The 18,895-nt window shown below is 39.2% G+C and overlaps 1 protein-coding gene across 1 annotated transcript; it reads left to right on the top strand.

The window, feature by feature from the left end:
• Positions 1 to 24: 24 nt before the first annotated feature.
• On the top strand, positions 25 to 12,733 carry tmem63a (transmembrane protein 63A). The gene is made up of 23 exons (XM_017436007.3): positions 25 to 219; positions 1,540 to 1,702; positions 2,013 to 2,092; positions 2,234 to 2,312; positions 2,530 to 2,567; positions 2,693 to 2,835; positions 3,027 to 3,078; positions 3,204 to 3,312; positions 3,399 to 3,469; positions 3,599 to 3,679; positions 4,247 to 4,364; positions 4,523 to 4,656; positions 5,059 to 5,202; positions 6,019 to 6,172; positions 6,262 to 6,368; positions 6,452 to 6,538; positions 7,378 to 7,443; positions 7,793 to 7,955; positions 8,180 to 8,285; positions 8,390 to 8,557; positions 8,804 to 8,919; positions 9,002 to 9,052; positions 10,045 to 12,733. Exons 2-23 carry the CDS (start codon positions 1,565 to 1,567, stop codon positions 10,183 to 10,185), a joined length of 2,346 nt encoding a protein of 781 aa, XP_017291496.1. The 5' UTR covers positions 25 to 219; positions 1,540 to 1,564; the 3' UTR covers positions 10,186 to 12,733.
• Positions 12,734 to 18,895: the final 6,162 nt, after the last annotated feature.

Below are 18,895 nucleotides of genomic sequence, written 5' to 3'. Positions count from 1 at the left end.
GAGTTGCAGGACCCGCGCATGCGCAGAACACTGAAAGGGAAGGGACAGAAAGGAATGGTAAAGGACTTACTTCTCATATTTACAGTACATGGAAATATACTGCGCCGTGAAATAAGGACAGAGTTCACCAAGGACCGCAAGTGTGCCACAAACTCCTTAACAATATTTTCAATGCGGCGTTTCGTCTCACCCCACAAGTAAATCAAGCTGTACCAGCAGGTAAGCACTTTGTTTACTCATTAGTGTTAGCAAACTTCGTGTGCAACTTACGTAGCAGTTGTTGTCAAATGTTTTATTTAACGGCACCACACAGCAGAGTGGACTCTCCGCTCCGGTGAGTGTTTATAAATTACCATTATAACTGAATTATTTAATATTATAATTACTGCTATTTTCGTTGTGTTAAGTGAGTGAAAGTGTCTGCCAGCTGTTTGAGCAGAAACTGCCTCTGTTTGTCTGTCGCCAGGCTTTAAGATCTGTACACCACGTATGGTGATTCTGGAGGCTTTTAAAATGGATTGTTACCGTACGAAAACAAGAATGTCAAACTTTATGACTTTAATTTCCTCCCACATGACTCAGTCTGATCCAGGAAGCGTTGGGCGTGACAGCAATTGGGGGAAAGAAAAAAAACACGACCACGGATATGAGAACAGAAAGCACTCTCTGTCAGTCAGCCCTTCTCTTTATCTTCATTCTGATCGGGAGATTTTAAATTCTGTTTAAAACAAAACAAACACAAACCAGCCTCCCTCAGGCCTGTTCGATGCAGCACATTATCTGTCCAAATAAACTGCAGAGAAATGACAAACCAAGCAAGGAAAAAAAGGCTGACCACAGCTTCACACTGGATGGATCTGATCCTCTCAGTATTGATTTTAAAATTATTTTTGGTTTATTTGTCAGTTAATAAAATCCAATCCAGTGTTGTTACCCCGCAGAGCGATTTGCAAGTAAGAATGCAAAATGTGTTTTCTTTCAAACCTGCAGCAGCTGACACTTGTTGTGAAATTAGTCCTTTTTTTAACGTTTTTCATTTTGTTTTCTATGTGGCTTTACACAAACTGATCGTTTAGTCTTCGCCGTGAATTCCTCGCCAAATTCAAAGACTAGTTCAATCCTCCCAGTGCTGTCCTAAGTGTTTAAAAACAAGTCAACTGGACCTCTTTTCTGTTAGTTCAAGACGTGTTTTCCAACACTCGCCGACTTGTTTTTAAGCTCTTAGGATTTGTTGTGTGCTAGATGACTGAGAACCTGTACAAACATTTACCCAGAACTGTATTATTACTACGTATTTGCAAATGGCTATTGCAAACAACATTACAGTTCAGTTATTACAACATTTTGTAGCGATGAAGCCTCCTGGCCAACACATTTTTAGCAACAAAACAATGAATGAAAGCATGTTACATTCAAGAATAAGATTATTTATTATATGTAAGTTTTTGTATTCATTTTTGTGGTGGCAGATATACGTCTGGCGGGATACTTTTAAATGTATATTTGTCTGACGGGATACTTTTGTGATTTTTTTTGCAGATAAACTGCTGGTCTTAGTCCAGTGATGTCTTTCTCCCTGGGGTATCTGCTGGGCTTCAATAATTCCTCCAGCCCCAACTGCTTCAACCAGAGCACTGTCCTGACAGGCCATGACTTTGGAGGGGTGCCACTTGTCCTGCTGCTGAACTTCTGTGTTTTCATCGTACGTCTCTGTCAGTTTGCCTCTCATATCATTGAGCCTGAGTTGTGAGATTGAAAAATCTGCTGACTAGGGTTGTCATAGCTTCGTCCTAATTGGCTCTGAATGATAGGATTTGTGTAGAAAACAACCTTTTAGTTGCTTTTCGGTAAGTCAATTCAAGACAGCTGCCGCCACAGCTAATCAACCTTAGCCAACACAAAAATGGCTATGACTTAGTCAAATTTACAGATGATGCAATAAAGCTTTTTGTGGAAGTAACTGAGAGTTGGTCATAGCAGTCCTAAATTGCCTGCTTTCTTGTCGCTCACAGGTGTTGCTGTTCCTGTTCTCGGTCATCAGAAAGAAGTTCTGGGACTATGGTCGTTTAGCTCTGGTTGCAGACAATGAAGGGTTGGTTTAAAAGTTTAACTTGCAATTAAAGACGGCAGGTTTTTGTAGACATCTTGACTACATTGTGAAAAGCTAGAAGTATAGTAAACCGGATCATCTGGTTTACTGAGTAACCCTTTGGCATTTATTTTTGTGGATCAGGTTCACCGAGTCGTCACACCGTTGCTATGGGCGAATGTCATCCACTGTGTCCAACGTGGAGGACCCTGACTATGAAATGGTATGTAAAAATAATTTTAAAAAACTCTGTCATTGTTTTAACACTGAACTAGATAATAATACAAACCATAAGACATACTACTGTACTAGACAATGACTTTTTCTTGACAGATCAGTTTCATGTTGTTTTTTAAACTACAGTTCTCTGTGGCTTTTATTCATCTGTGTCATATCCCTCTTTTTTATTATTATTTCTTTCTTTCTTTATTTTGATTCAGAAATTTTGCTCATGGCTGCCTTACACCGTCAGAATGGAGTGAGTGTTGTTCATTTTATTTAACGCCTTTTGTTTCTGCATGTTGTAATCACATGTTGCATAAAACTCACAGCGTCTGACGTCTGGTTTCCTCCTCATAAACGCCTCACGTCTTTGGGTTTCAGGGAGGAAAAGATAAAAGAAAAATGTGGCATCGACGCCGTCCACTACCTGTCCTTCCAGCGTCATTTGATAATCCTGCTGGTGGTCATTACCATCACCTCGCTTGGAATCATTCTGCCTGTGAACATGACTGGAAAACTGCTGAGTGGGTTTAACATCATGCTGTTTATCTTTTAGCTAAGGCAAAAACACAGCAAGAGACTGCAGCTGATGTGTTTTTGTTTTACACTTCAGAACCACTGTACAGAATTACTAAAGAAAATGAAAAACACTTTTCTTTCCACCTGTAGAGATTGCTTTTTAAAAAAAAAAACTTACTTAGATTTCTTTTTTTAGGCAACGAACCTCATAGTTTTGGAAGGACAACTATTGGGAATCTCAGCACGAGGTAATTACCATAGAAATGCATGATAAGTCATCAAATTGTCTGTTAAAGCCAACAAATTTATAGCAGAGATTTGTCCAGCCGTACCAAAATTCTTTATAATACCTACTGTTTGTTTTTTATTGCAGAAACAACCTGTTGTGGCTGCATACGGTGTTTGCGGTTCTCTACCTGTTCCTGACAGTTGTGTTTCTGCGACGGCACACGTCAAAAATGAAATGCACGCGCAGGGAAACCGTGAGTCTCCTGACCACACGGTGCTGACAGGCTGGACGGTAGGAGAGGAGAAATTTGTAAATATTTTTGCATGTTTGTGTCTGCAGGTCAGAAACGTCTTACTTGTGTGTTCGATCCCTAAAAAGGCAACAGAGGAAGATGTAATGACCCATTTCAAGTGAGTAGACCGCAGTAATAAGGATATTTTGTTTAATATTTGCTTAGATTGTTGTCCCAATACGGGCATGTTTATACACACAGTTGTGATAGCTGCTTTACTGTAACTTCCAGTTCTGTTTGCTCACAGGGAGGCATATCCTACTTGTGACGTATGTGCTGTGACTTTGGGCTATAATGTGGCCAGGCTGATGAATCTCGATAAGGAAAGGTGAGACGTGTGAATAAAATAAAGCTGTCTTGCTTTTGTGTGTTTGTTTTGCACTTGGTCTCAACAACAAGAACAATCTATAAGTTGCATTTAGGTTATTCTTTTTGTAACTTGTAAGCGTTGTTGTTGGTTTTTTTGCTGTAAAATACATGTCAGAAATTGGCTTTTTCTTAAAACGATGTGTTTCGTCTTCCCACCCCTACTGTCCACGTCACCTGTAAACAGAAGAAAATGTCAATGTGCTGCTGTGGAAATGCGCCTTTTTAAAATCACATTTATTGCTTTTTTTAAACGCAGCTGAAGTCACACATCTCTTTCTCTGTGAGTTCTAAACATGTTTATACACAATGAGAATAAAGTGATCAAGTTTCAGTGTTACGTTTGGAGGCAGTCACAAAAATTGTGGCTCTCTGTGCTTTTAAACTTTAAACATAAATTAATATACATATTTACAGCTGTGCTCAAAGACTCTACCCTATTCAAAGATTTATGAATAATTGACCTAACTTTAGGTTTTAGTTCCAAGCTTGTATAATAGTTTTTTTTTTATTTTTCTTTTCAACCTAGGATCCGAGCTGGAAAAAACCTGCGGTACTATGAGCGTGTCCTCAGTAAGACGGGGATACGTGAGTTGATCAGCCCTCGTTTATGCGGCCACTTCTGCTGCTGCTCCAGCTGTCAGAGGGTGAGATGGACCAAATGACCTGACTGTTTTTATCTTGTCTTTCAGAAGTTCAAAAAAAAAGATAATGACTCACAATAACGCTGTAGTGAAAAAGAAGAGCATACAATGCACCGGACACCAGATGGTTTCACTTTAATTCCGTTTTTCATCTCTCCCAGGTTGATGCCATCGAATATTACAGCAATAAAGAGAAGCAGCTGCTGGAAGAAATGAGACAGGAGGCAGAAATGGTGCCAGACCACTCGTTGGGGATCGCTTTTGTCACCTTAAAGACCGAGGCTATGGCCAAGTAGTGAGTTTCAATGTCGCAGTGTTTCCTTTTGAGTTTCTGCAGCACTCACTGAAAATTTAACCATAATTTAAAAGAAATAATCCACTGATCTAATCCAAATTCATAGTAATTATTTTGGCTTTTCCTTTATAACATTTGTTAGTTTATATACATATTTTATTGGTGCAATTTGTTCTGACAAGAGCACCAGAACCAAAATAAATTCTGTGAAATTGTTTTGTGAGAGCAGCAATATCACATGGAGTTCCTGTAACTGTTCTATTTTTTTCTCATCGGTAAACCTCAAAGTTGTGGTCACCGCATGACTTTTTTTTTTTTTTTTTAATTTTACTGAGAAGATGTCTTATAGTTTGAAAAACTAGTTAGCATCTGTCACTAACAGCTGCTGTTTACTGACTGCAGCATTCTGAAAGACTTCAATGCGATCCAGTGTGGAAGCCCAAAGTGCTGCTGTGGGAGGGAACCGCAGCCTTCATCCGTAAGCCAAACGCTAAAAGTGAACAAGTGGCAGGTCAGCTATGCTCCACATCACAAAAGTGTGTATTGGTAAGTCAACATTAGCAACTCTTCATAAACTGTGTGTTCCCACTACTTAGTATTATAAATGCTAAGGATAACAAGAATGGAAAATAATTCAGTACTATAACAAAATGATCTTTAATTGAATAATATGGGACTGTTTAAAGAATTTATGAAATGAAGAGAATGCATTTAAATTGCAATTAAACAAAATAATCTCTAAGTATTATGGAACTCTGCTACTACTGTTACGGGTCGATAATAGTTCCTTTCTAGAATGTTTAATTATATATATTCAGCCTTGTCACACAAAGTTTGAATGGTTTCAAATGTTACGCCACAGAAATGCCAGAAAATAAGCATATCTGTATGTGCGCGTGCGCGTTTGTCTCTCCCGTTAACAAAACATCTCATGAATCACTGATTTTAATGAAACCTTCAGAAAGTAATCATAAGGTTGACTTTTACAAGTGATTTACTTTCGGAGACAACTCAATTCAAGATAGTCGCCACAGTCGCCTGACCTTAGACAAACAGAAAAATGCTCAACTCAACCAGTTTAGATAGATGTTAAGCTAAAACTTGGTGTGGTAATCGCTGATGGTCATTTGCAGCACTTACTCCCAAGCGCTGACAGGTCATGCGTGATCATGTGAGATATCTCATGACATTGAGGATAATGTTGATTTTAAGGTATGACCAAAACGGCTACAGCTGTCATTTTTCAACACAAAATGATCCTGGCTCTTAACTCTGGCCTGAAAAGCAGAGGATGATATGCATTAATTTAAGGAATGTTATTTATTTTGTCATTAATTCCCTTTAATTTTTTATGCTTAACAGGGAAAACCTTTCAGTGCGGGGCTTTTGTTGGTTCCTCCGTTTCTTGGGAATAAACATCTTACTGTTCATCTTCCTCACCTTTCTGACAACTCCCACCATCATCATTAACACCATGGACAGGTTCAACGTGACTAAGCCCATCTACTATCTCAATGTGAGTCTGAAACATTCAGGTGTATACTGTAATTATCACAGTTTTCAGAGTTTTGAAGTCTTCAGGGTGCTTTCTTTTTTTATTTCTAGAGCCCTGTCATTAGTCAGTTCTTCCCAACTCTTCTGCTGTGGTCCTTCTCAGCATTGCTGCCTACAATAGTGTACTATTCTACACTAGGAGAGGCACACTGGAGCAGGTATTACACACACACAGTGGTAATTTGTACTACCAAAAGTCTTTTTTTTTCTTTATTTTAACTTTACTGTACCTAATTGTCAGGTCCAGTGAGCAGCTGAGCATGATGCGCAAGTTGTACTTCTTCCTGCTCTTCATGGTTCTGATTCTTCCCTCACTAGGCCTCACCAGGTAATTTTGATAAAGCAATAGCTCAGACAGAATATAGCTACACTTGAAAATGCACAACAATTTGTTGATGAAGTCACTGTTTATCAAACAACCAAAAGGTCTGGACTTGGGCCATTGCAATACCTTTGTTATTTTTCTGCTGTTCTATTGGTAATTTTCTGCTGTTTGGTGTCACTTCTTCAGTTGTTGGAGAGGCAAGGCCTAACATTTGACGTTTGCCCAAATCACTACCACTCCATCACAGTGTTTGACATTTGGTTTTAAGTTGTTTACTCTGAGATGCTGTGTTTGGTTTTGGCCAGATGTTGGTGTTGTGCCTTACAACCAAACCCCTTCATTTTGGTCTTGTCTGTCTGAAGTACATTGTTCCAGATTTCTCTCTATTTAGATGCAACTTCGCAAACAAAATCATGGTACCACGTTCTGTTTTTAGAGAGAAGAGACTCTCTCCCGTCGGCCCTTCTTAAAAAGTCATACGGTCCAGAGTTTTTGTAATTTCACTCTCATAAACTTTAACATTTTTGGTACATAAACTTTCTAGCACAAATCCTCCTCAGAAGGTTGGAAACTATTATGTTTTTTTTTTCCTCCCATCTGTGAAGTCTCTTTCAGTCTGGAAGAATGGGCGCTCGATCGTTTGGGAAAGACCTTCCAAACATTTCCAAACAATTGCCTCAAACGGAAATCTTTTATGAGAAGTCTTTCAATAGAGTTTCCATTTTCTTCTTTTATATTGACTGTATAAACAATAAAATACCAAGCAAATAAACAGATTTCTTTTCAGTCACTAGTTTCAAGATAAATTTTAATAACAGGTGTTTTTTGTATTTCTTCTTTAGTCTTGCATGGTTTTTCCGCTGGCTGTTTGATAAGAAATTTATCATTGATGGGAAAACAAGGTTTGAGTAAGTAATCCTTGTTTTGTTTTTTCAATTGTATTCATTTTCAGACTTTTTACCTTTTAGGAAACGTACAAATTTATTTAAATAAATTTTGAGGTTCATGTACATTAGAGACATTCGTAGGCGGTTTTATTTGACTGGTATCTCGTCTCGCAGGTTTTATTTCATTTAAACAACGCTTGCTGTAATCAAAATTTGTTTAATTCAAGAATTTAATTTATCTTTTGAGGTGTAGTCAAATTAAATGTTTTAACATCAGAATATATTTGATTTATTAACCATTTATTAAACTTTTGTCCCCTTAACTTGGTTCCCCATTTTTATTTATTTGTTTTTGTTTTCAATGCACCAGGTGTGTGTTTTTACCTGATCAGGGGGCATTTTTTGTCAACTATGTGATCGCGGCCGCCCTAGTGGGCTCTGGGATGGAGTTGTTGCGGTTGCCCGGGTTACTGCTTTACGCCATACGTCTGATGATGGCTCGTTCCGCTGCCGAAAGAAAATACGTCAGACAGGTTTGTATTAAATTTACTTACTTTAGCTGTTCCTGTTTGATCATAAATTATTTCTTTATCTACATTATTTAATCAAAAATGAAAGCCAAATAACGATTTTAGACTACAGTTTCCATGAAAAGACACGTAGGAAAACGCTTGGTTTATTTACAGTAGTATTTGTTATGTATTGAATAAATATCAAATGTTTCTAACAAAACCTATATACTTTGCTCTGTTCATAGCACCAGGCCTACGAGTTTGAGTATGGAGCCATGTATGGCTGGACTCTGTGCATCTTCACTGTCATTATGGCTTACAGCATCATTTGTCCCATTATTGTGCCTTTTGGTAAATAGTTCGTTGCACAGTCTACCTACAACTTCCTGCTTGTTCTCAGTGAAATATAACCTTTGCAGTGTTTTAATTAAATACTTTGTGTTGAACTCCCTCAGGTCTCCTTTACATGCTGCTCAAGCACCTGGTGGACAGACACAACTTGTACTTTACCTACCTGCCAACTCGCCTGGACCACCAGGTCCACCTGGGAGCTGTCGATCAAGCTCTGGCCGCACCGATCATCTGTCTGATATGGCTTTACTTCTTCTCTGTCCTCAGAGCAGGTTAGAAAGAAAGGAAATGTGTGATAAAGCTGAAGGAAGCTGTCATTGTTAAGGGTCTCAGGATAGGAAACTAAACTAAACTATTATCTAAGAAAAAACCTGCGCACGCTTAATAAAAGTTGGACATTTGAACATTTATGAGTAGTTTATAAATTGCGAAATTAAACACAAACATTTTTGACGCGTTCACGTAATAAGTTGTGGGTCCGGGTCACTGTCTGAAATCTTTGTGTTCATCGTTTTCAGGTTTTAGGACTTCTACTTCTCTGTTCACCTTAGTCGTCCTGTGTGTCACGGTCTGCATTTGTCTCTGCTTCACCTGCTTTGGCTATTTAAAGTACCTCAGTCCGCATAACTATGAGGTGAGTGTTGAGTGCGTGAATACGCTGTGCTGCTGTGTCATACGTCACACTGAGTCCTCGTTTTGTTTGTTTCTTTTCTCAGGTCACAGAAGAAGACAAGGATACAGTAGAGGGAGTGGAAGAAAACATTAAGGTAGAGTACTCGGGCCTGTTCTTCAACAAATGCCACAACGATTCCATAGAGATCAAACACACTTCATGTTGACCTGAAGTTACCTCGTTAGTTTGCCCTATTGGTTTCTGATGCTAGTTATTAACAGTGAAATGTCTGTCATCGTGACTGATTGTTTCTGCGCCCACTTCCATAAAGAATACAGCTATTCTAAAATACCACTTTAAGGGGATTAAAAGAACAGAATAAAGAAACAGAAGAGTAAACCAACATCGTAGTAGATCAGTAATAAAGTGATAGTTCTTTTAAACTGGGGTTTTGTTGAAAAGTTGCGAACAATTAATGTTTTACCTGTGGATAACTCTTTGGGAAGGTCTCAGTTCCAATAAATAAAGTTTATTTCTGATAAGATTGATAAGTTAATGACTTGTCTGAGCGGGGCCAATTTAAAAAGCTCTCATAGCAGTTCAAGTTGTTTTATAAATCTTTGCATTGTCGTCAGTTTTGAGTTGATCCAGCAGAGATTTTATGGTATTCCTGCTACAGCTAGGTGCTGCTGCCACTATGTTGTTGTAGAAATCTATGTACGTAACAGGCTGTGTATGGTTCTTCACGAGTTACTGAGGCCACTGTTTTTTAAATGAATAAATTGCCTACATGTTTTGGTTCTTCAGACTTTAATCATCCAATCCACTAAACAACACCAAACAAGCAGAGTAAGCTGTTCTGTATTGCAGAGGAGATTTGGCAAGTTTTTCATGGACGCAACCCACATACTGAACTCTGCTCCTCAACCCACAAATGCAATTTCCTAACAAATGTGGCTCCATTTAAGACTTTCCAACAGTTTGATTTATTGCCTAGAAGCATTGTTACAGCAAAAAAATAACCAACCAAACACAAATTGTCTTATTTTCCGTGCTGTTTATGAAAGGGGAAAGAGGAAAATGTGGAAAAAAGAAAAACAGAAATAATATTCACATTGTTTGTGCTCATCTCTCTGCTCTTCACAGGTTTACCTTCCAAGAGTGCTTAATACCAAATCACCTGCCAGCACCACGAAAAACCCTCAACAACCGCGGGCTTACGGCTCGACAGAAGGAAGTCCAGTTCACGACTTCAGCACAGTGAAGAGCACCACGTCAGAGTCTTGACTTCATGGAGTTCCACACCGAGTAAAAAATACGAAGTCAAAATGTTTCAATCTACTGCTTCCTTTGAAAGTCTGAACGGACGTTTCCAATGAGACCTTCACTGTGTTTACAATTCAACTTCCATTTTGGGTACAGAAAGTCTTTTATATTTTTTTTAATGTTTTGATGAATCATTTTGCGTTTGAGCAAAAATAATTAGGACACAGTTTTTATATAGTCACAAAGCACAGTTAATTTCCTGAGACTTCTTTCGTAAGGACCGACTCGCCTGTTGATCTTTTAACCAAAAACTGCCATTCGGATCAAGCCACAGTGTTTGCTTAAGAACAATGTAATTAATTTATTTCATGCACTAATGATCAAACCTGCAACGTGGATACCTAAAAGGTGGGTGAACAAATCCTGCCGGGTTTCTTTTTTTTTGAATATTCAGGGAGTCAGTTTCGATTGATCCAAAGTGCTTGTTTTGATATATTAGCGGCTCCCAAAGGAAACATTTATTATTGCACTTTTATATGTATTTTATGTGTCTACTAAAATAGTTTTTTGTTCTTGTTTAACCCTCCCGTGGCCTTTAGGTCAAATTGACCCAAAGTTTCAAGGCCTTCTCTACCGCTCTCCATCTCTCTCGCTCTTGTTTTTGAAAAAGTGTTTTATTCCGGATGCCCTTCCTGACACAAGCCTCACCTTTTACCCGGGCTTGGGACTGGCTCCTGCTCTGTAGTGGCTGGTTTATTGTTCTTGTTTAATTAATGAGACGAAAATGTTTTTTAAGTAACAAGTATGACAGAGGGTTTACAATTTATTTTTGTTTTGTTACATAAGGTCAAACAGCCATATCATACTTTAAATGAATGAAACTTTTAACCAGGTCATTGTTTACTTGCTTTAAATATGATTAGGGTTTGTTTCCTTTTTATTTTTATTTTTTTAAAACTTTAACTAAATTGTTTTTTTGAAAGGAATTACCTTGAATAGAAGATTTACTCAAAATGCAGAGTTGGACACTTTGAAGTAAAATAGACTTTTTTTTTTTATTTAGAGGAGCTTAGTAAAAGGTGATAAAGAGTTCAGTGTTAATTCTGATGAAAATGTTAATGCAAATCTAAGGAACAAGTTTATTTAAGTTATTGTTTTGACATCGGGGGGCGCTGTTGAGCTGTAGTCAGGTCATGTAACCAATGAAATATTCATAAAGCTGTAACAAAAAGGTAAAATCCACAATGTTGCATTCAGATTTTCTAACTATTCGCACTGGTATGAGCCAGTTTACTGGGTTACAATTGAGGAGCTCCGCCTCCTCACCTGATCCTTTATGATTGTCTCCTTTTCACTTCGCTTTTCTTGTTCTCCCCCTTCTCTGTCTTGCCCTTTTCCCCTTTCTCACCACGGTACCTGCCTCAGCAGGGACATGCCACTGTTGTCAAATAAAAGGCTTTTAGGGTGCTGCAGTGATTAGCGCAGTTGTTAAATATGGGCGATGAAGTGCCGCACTATCACATTGAGGTTTAGTGGCTGAGGTGAAAGGGGTTTTGACGAGGCTCAGCGCGCTTTAAAGCTCTTGGACAACAAAAACCAGTTCAGGAGCAGAAACGGCTGAAAGGGGTTTGCAGTCACTTTCTTTCTCAAGGAGCTCGCTGACTTTGCTATGATCATGCAGACACGTTTCCTTAAAGGTCTGACCTTCAGAGAAGTAATTAAAGCAAACTTTACTCTTCATCAAGCTGCATATTTAGTTTGAGGTTATGCAAAATGTAAAGATGATCCTTTTTAACATTTAATCCGGTACTGACTGAGTGCACAAAAGGATACTGACTGTGCTCTACTTTTGACTTCACTCCGAGATCACTTGTTGCAAGACTTTTTCCATTTGTTAATGCTCTCTCAAGTCCTATTTTGTCTGTATGTGACGCAACAATAAATGGGTTCTTGTTTTCGTGCCATGCAGTTTCCAGCGAAGAGCTCAAAAGTGATAATACACCCCATAAAATATCGTAATGAGAAAAATCTTAATCCGGTAAGCGTTGCGTGGCTCTCGTGCGAAGAGTTTTAGAAAAGCATTCCTCAGAGTGACATGACAAAGCTGTTCAGGGTTAGGATGCTGGGCCACTAACACGTTGCAGAGATCCTCATGTGGCTCCGAGGATGAGAGTTTTGATGTTGGACACCTGATACGCTATCTGCGCTTTGTGTGTGTAATGCACCGTCACTGTTAGAGAAACATCCTGTGTGGAGCAGAAGTAATAAAGATGTTGAGGCTGCAGGAGCCTGGGAAGCAGCTGTGGCCAGCAGCTACGGCTACGCTGCGCAACTCTCTAAAACCACACAGACACAGAGATACATGCACCACAAATTCACTGTCTCTGCTTTGGCCCATGTGGTTTTCCGAATCCTGGGACGTGGGAAAGTTTGATCCAGTTACATCCAACCTGAGAGTGGCTTGTTGCATCTTATGTTCAAATAGATTTATGTTTATACACACTTGCAGGAAGAAAAAAAAAAACGTGTCTTAACCAGCACCTCTAAATGTCTCTCTTTTCCTCTTCTTCACGCCTGCTTTATTATCAAGTTCATTAATAAAACATATAAGCATCTACCATAAAAATGTAAAAGTTTTTTAAACTGCGTCCTGTGTTTCATGAGATCTGCTCACAGACAGACAGGGTTGAAGTTGAAGTTAACGGCAAAGTTGCCATGTAATGTGTAGCGCTCAAAGCATGTGTTAGGGATGACTCTCAGTCACTGCCACATCAAATTTTAGCTCTGTGTCTAATATTGACTGTTATAGTCATTTTTGTGTTTGCTCAGGCTGCTTAGCTGTGGTGGCCATCTTAAATGGATTCGATTCCAAAAGTAAATCAACTGTAGATGTACATCCAAGGACGGCTTTCTGAGAGTTTCGTGAAAATCTGTCTGGTGGTTTGAGAAAGTTTGCTAACAGACGGACAAACAAACACAGACCCAGGCAAAAAATATCCTTCTGTGGCAGGGAAGAAATATTTATTTACAGAAAACTATTTTCTTCTGAGATGTTTTTTTTTTTTTTTCTTTTTTAAGAAAAGAGCTCTGTAGTTTGTAACAAAGGACAGATTTGGCCATTTGAATAAATGTTCATACTGTATTTCTTTGTGGTATACTTGTTTTCTGTGTATAGCCTTATTTTAAAAGTTGAGATTCTGAATGATATGCAAGTTAAAACTTTTTCAACCATAGCATCATTTGATGAAATGCATTCTTTTCCAAATCTAAAGCTTTACATATTAGGAGGGAGTATATCTAATCTTTGCCAGGTCATAAAATCTCAGAAGTGAAACAATATACTGTAGACTCACTGTCCAAAAAACATTAACCACCAAGATGGAATGGTCTGATTTACATTAAATTTTGGCCACATGTCCCACACCAGTGAGTATGTATAGAAGCTGGCACGTCTAGAATGAGCACTAGAGACAATACGTAGTGGCATCACGAGTGGAGCAATAGTGTTATCAGGCAGTTGCTATAGTCTCTGATGGTCAGTCAAAATAGAGAGTGTAGGCCACCAGACACAGGAGCCCTATACATGCATCAAACAACATTATTAGCACTTGATAGCGGTCACACTGTGGATTTGCATGAGCCCGGGTGGTTGTATGATGCAGTCGCCTGGTATGTTGAATATGCAGATGTCACAGTGATCTCATGTTGGAACTAATGGCTACATGAAGGTTCCAGTTGTCCAACAGAAACCACACAGAGTTTAGGAATCACGTAAGATCATGCACAAGCCAGTAGGTGTCACTGTTCAGTTTCTATAAGGTCGGAACAGGTGTGGTAGACTAAAAGGATTAAACCCATTTTTTGACTGTTTACACTGGTGTGACAATGAGTACAGTCTACTGTTTGCTTATGGGCTCTAAGCAAATGTGCTGGCAAATAAGCATTCTCTTATTTTGTTGTTTTTGGACCTATTTTTTTTACCAACGGCCAAGAAGTAAGTTTTAACACAAGTGGCATGTGTGTCTGCCCCATCTGTAAAACAATTCATGGTTTAGCCATCACAGCAAGGGACAACTATTGTATTGTGTGTTAAGCATTACAGAACCCCATCACATCTGCACCTGTCATCCAGATGTAGTAGGTATTGGATTATTTTTGTCCCATGTGCAGGTTGCTATTAACACCAGAACAGAGACAGCCTAGTTTGGAGTGAAGTTGAGTGGTGTTGTATCGCGCTCAGTGATGAATCTCAGTTCTGCATCACCATGGCTGACCATTGTATGCAAATATTGTGACACCTAAGAAGGAGGACCAATCCTGCTAAATTTTCGAAGAGGCACGTCAACATTACTCTTGGCATCATGGTGCGGGGAGCTTTTGGTGTTTTTTCTGGGAGACCCTGATGGTACACCACCACATGTCGAGACAGCATCCTGATAGTCTTTCAACAAGACAGCACTTGTCCACATGTGGCACGCATGTCCATAGACTGCCTGCATCAATTTGAGGTCCTTTCTTTTCCCAGCAAGGTCTTTCCCCAGTCAAAGATATGGGATCAGCTCCTACAACTCTGATCCATTGCTGTTTGCCAGATCTCGAGGGCCAGTTACCACAGTTGTGGATTGACTTTCTGCAAGAGGATACAATGGCTGCAACAGGCCCGAGGGAGTTCCTCCATTATCTATTTGAGCTGATAGTTTAATCACTGCAATACTGTCATTCCAAAAGTTAATCAGGCATGACCTTTCAGCACTTTTAATTTTACCACTCTGTCTGGGTGTTTAGCTTACTTTTGTCAGCGTGTGTGTTGTTTTGCCAGAATGTAACAGAAAGCTAAGCCAAAAGGCAGAAGCAGTTTGTGGGAAGAAAGGCAATTTCAGTAGCAATAACTCTGTAATTTTCTTCTGCATACCCTTATCAGTCTCTCACGTGTGTGAGCGAAATTTATTTGATAATATTACAAAGTCAGTTGGTGAAAGTGAGAAATGTCATGCAACATCAGTAAGTAGGCAGACATGACTGAGTTGTGGAAATCACTGCAGGGGTTTTTAGAACATCTCCACACATGCAGCTAAAAATTCATCACGAAAAAACACACACAAGATCCTTAAAAGCCCCCAACCTGTCTGGGCCTGAGTTTAATTAAGGTTGACTAAGTTGAAGCTGAGTTGAAGAGTTGGAGTCAGACAAGGACGTGACTGTGTTGTGGATAACACTGCAGGGGCTCTGGAGCACTTTTGAAATACTGCTGTCAGGTGGACCCGTTTGCTTCCACAAATTCCAATAAAACAAGTGAATCTGAATTTTTAATTCTTTTTTGACCCTTCATTAAAGTTTAGAGAGGAACCAGATTGTTGTTGGTGCACAATTTAAGACGCTATGAAGGTATATTGGTGTGCGTGAGTAACTGGGATATTTGTGCTGATTCAAACACAAGTTTTAAACCAACAAATGAGATTATCTAGATCAAAACTTTCCCAAAGTTGGTGTTGGGACTGTATGTCATGAAAGACCAAGATGACCTCCAGAAACCAAATCAAAATTAAAAATAATTAATGATGGTGTGTTTTTGTCACAATCAATACAAGAGATACAAAAAAAAGCCATAAATTAATAAGAAGACTGTGTTGTGGATTGGCGTGTTATTATTGTTTTTATACTTCAAAGAGTAATAGTTTGAGCTGCAGGTCTCTGTCACTGTAATTTATGAGGGCCAGAATTTTACAAAGTTTAAGAATCTTTGATCTTGATGACTTTTTGAGGACTTTGGGGGGGTGGTGAAGCTCTAACGACATTCTACAAGAATGACACCATAAAGAGCCCAGTTGCTAAACTGGCCTGTCTGCTGTTCAGAACTGTCACCTACTGGAAATATATGGTCTGTAATTACGAAGAGGCACGTAAGCGTTAAGAAGCTGAAATATTAAACGTCCACGTACGCCATGGTGAGGCTTACTCTCCAATACACTGAACTATTTCACAGTTTGTTTTAAACAAGTTGTTGGACCAACGGGTCAAATGAAGCTTTGCTGTAAGGTATTACAAAGATATGCATTTTGTCCTTTTCCTAGATCAACATATTATTCAGTGTTAATCCAAAACCTTTGTGGAGACACCCAATGAACTCTGTGCCCTAAATGCATTTGTACTATTGTTCCCATTCGAGCTTTTGTATACCAAAGGCGCTATTATTTAGTCACCTTACTTGAACATTCTCAGTGTTCACTTAATTCTGGTCTCCCAGGCCAGTGAACTTAATAAAGAATCACAATCACTGTTTGTGTGTGTGTGTGTGTGTGTGTGTGCGTGTGTGTGTATCAAATAAGGATTAAACCCATTTAAAACTCTGAGAATTTGGGGTCAGATTTCCTCCTTGTCAGCACTAAGATCGATGGATGTGACCTCTGACCAATCTGCGCCAATCTGTTTATAAACACCGCAGCGGCCAATCACAGCATCGCGTGGGATAGCCCCAACCAATGAGAAGCGCTCTGGCAGTATCATGCTCTGTGGCACTCCTATCTTTTTGTCCGTCAGGATTAGTGCCATGGCAACGCTGGCCGCCTGGGAGGTGAGTTTCCCAGAGCAGCGGGACAAGGACAGAAACAGGCCGCCTCAGTCCAGGCCTCACTTCCTTCCTGGGCCAATGGGGGAACAGGACCAGAGTGCTGTATATATATATATATGTGTGTGTGTGTGTCAGCCTCTAAGTCCAAAACTTCCACCAAGTGTGCCAACTCTAATGAGGTGCCATCCTGAGCCACAAGCTCAGAGTGTGTTTGTCTGAGTGGGTGAGTAGGTGGGTTGGTGATGGGCTGTCCTTGTGTGTTCTCTTCTGTATGGGCTACTCTGTAGAAAAGTCACACCACTCTCCCTCTCTTTTTTTTCTCCTCAATGGACTACATTAGCCAGAAGGGCAGAGGGCCAAGCAGCTGAAATCACCGCTGCTGATGGAGCATATGACTTCGGACCGAGGCCCCTTTGTTTGGACAATTACAGCCAACACACAGAGGCCTGGAAATGTCTCGTGACATGAGAGTCGAAAAGCAGGAGAATGAATGGACCTTGAGAATAAATAAAACCTGAATGTGCGTATTGTGACTGTGTTGTCCCTCTGCAAACAGCCTCCAAAGTTATAACTCTTAAGGATTTTAAGCCATTTTTGATACCACAGATTTGTTGTTGGTGTATTTGCCTTTTATTATTTTTCTTCTGTGAACAAGGGGATTCATAAGAAATAATTGCCAACATAACCTGTTTTCTTTCACTGCTGTTTCATATTAAATCATTTAAATGCAGACTATGCTGTAATTGGATTCAAGTCTGATATGGGTTTAAGTGCGAGAACTGTGAACAATGAGACTGATATCACATTGCAAACCTTTAATACTTGAATACACACCTGCTTCCCTTTTCTGTGAATGAGCAGGGGAGTAAAATACAGTGGGTTGCAACAACCTCATCTGATTATTAGTAATAACTCTGCAAAAAAATACTTCAGACTAATTTAAAAAAACACTTGTTTTAAATACATCTAAATATATATATGAAACTGAAAAATTGTGCTTGCATGTATATTCATCCTTTTGCGTTGAAGCCCACACCATTTGCTTTAGAAGCCTAAAGAACAATGCTAAAAAAGGCCAACTGTCTGAAATTTAATTTCTAAATTTATGGAAGAAGGAACTGTGGTCAGATGGGACTAAAATGAACCATTTTGACCATCAAGAACACCATTTCTGAGGCAAATCTACCACCTCTCATCATGCTGAGAGTATAGTGAAGCATGGTGGTGGCAGCATCATACTTTACTGTGAGGATATTTTTCATTGTCAGGGACTGGGAAACTGGTAAGATTTGAAGGAAAGATGGATGAATGAAATACAGAGATATTCTTATATAGGAGAGAGGCACCAGCTCCCTCAGGACCCTGCAAGGTAAAGCAGGTAAAGAAAATGGGTGGATGGATGGATAACACTATTAAAAGGCCCGTGACTGCAATAAAGGGAGTGTGCTCACAGATGATACAGCTTCAACATGTAAAATACTGATAAAACAATCTGGTCTGGCTCTAAGAAATGGCAGCTTTTCCAAGAACAGCTTTGAATTTCTTGAAGATTCAGATTTTTGTCATACACACCTGCTCTTCAAATCCTAGGTCATTTAAAAAGGGATTCTGATTTAGACAGAGATGTCTAGAGATGGCTAGTGTTCTGTTTCTTCTAGTTTTAACAACTCAGTTTGTTTTTTTGGTTTCTTTTTCAGCACTCAATATTCACAGTACATTTTTGCAGAAAAGGCAATTTCCCTTGTTTTGTCGTTATTCTCCATTCCTGGGCTTTAAAACTTTAAGGACCAGTCAAATAGTTGCCCACCTCAAATAAAATGTTGGCATAGACCTATATTTTTAGTGATAAATATAGGTGGTAATATTCGTTTCCAGTTCTGTGATTATAGCATAGAAATTAGGTAATTATTTGAGAATTTTAAAGAATTCGACTGTGCTAAATGAAAACAACTGGTTTATTGCCTCGGTTCTGTTTTCATGCTTGTAACAGTTCCCATCGCAGAAACCCACACATGCTTGTATTTCTGAGATGTGTAGTCATATGGCAGAAATTAAAATAGTCCAAAGCTCCACTGTCAGGCAAGGTATAATGGAATCATCATGGACAAGATTATCTCCATACATGTGTAAGACTGTCCTAAATCATTTGTTGGACAGCAGCCA

Source organism: Kryptolebias marmoratus, linkage group LG19 (genome assembly GCF_001649575.2).
Source record: "Kryptolebias marmoratus isolate JLee-2015 linkage group LG19, ASM164957v2, whole genome shotgun sequence".
In the NCBI taxonomy this organism is placed as follows: domain Eukaryota; kingdom Metazoa; phylum Chordata; class Actinopteri; order Cyprinodontiformes; family Rivulidae; genus Kryptolebias; species Kryptolebias marmoratus.
The sequence above is the reverse complement of the archived record's forward strand: the minus strand, read 5'-3'. Positions and strand labels throughout refer to the sequence as shown.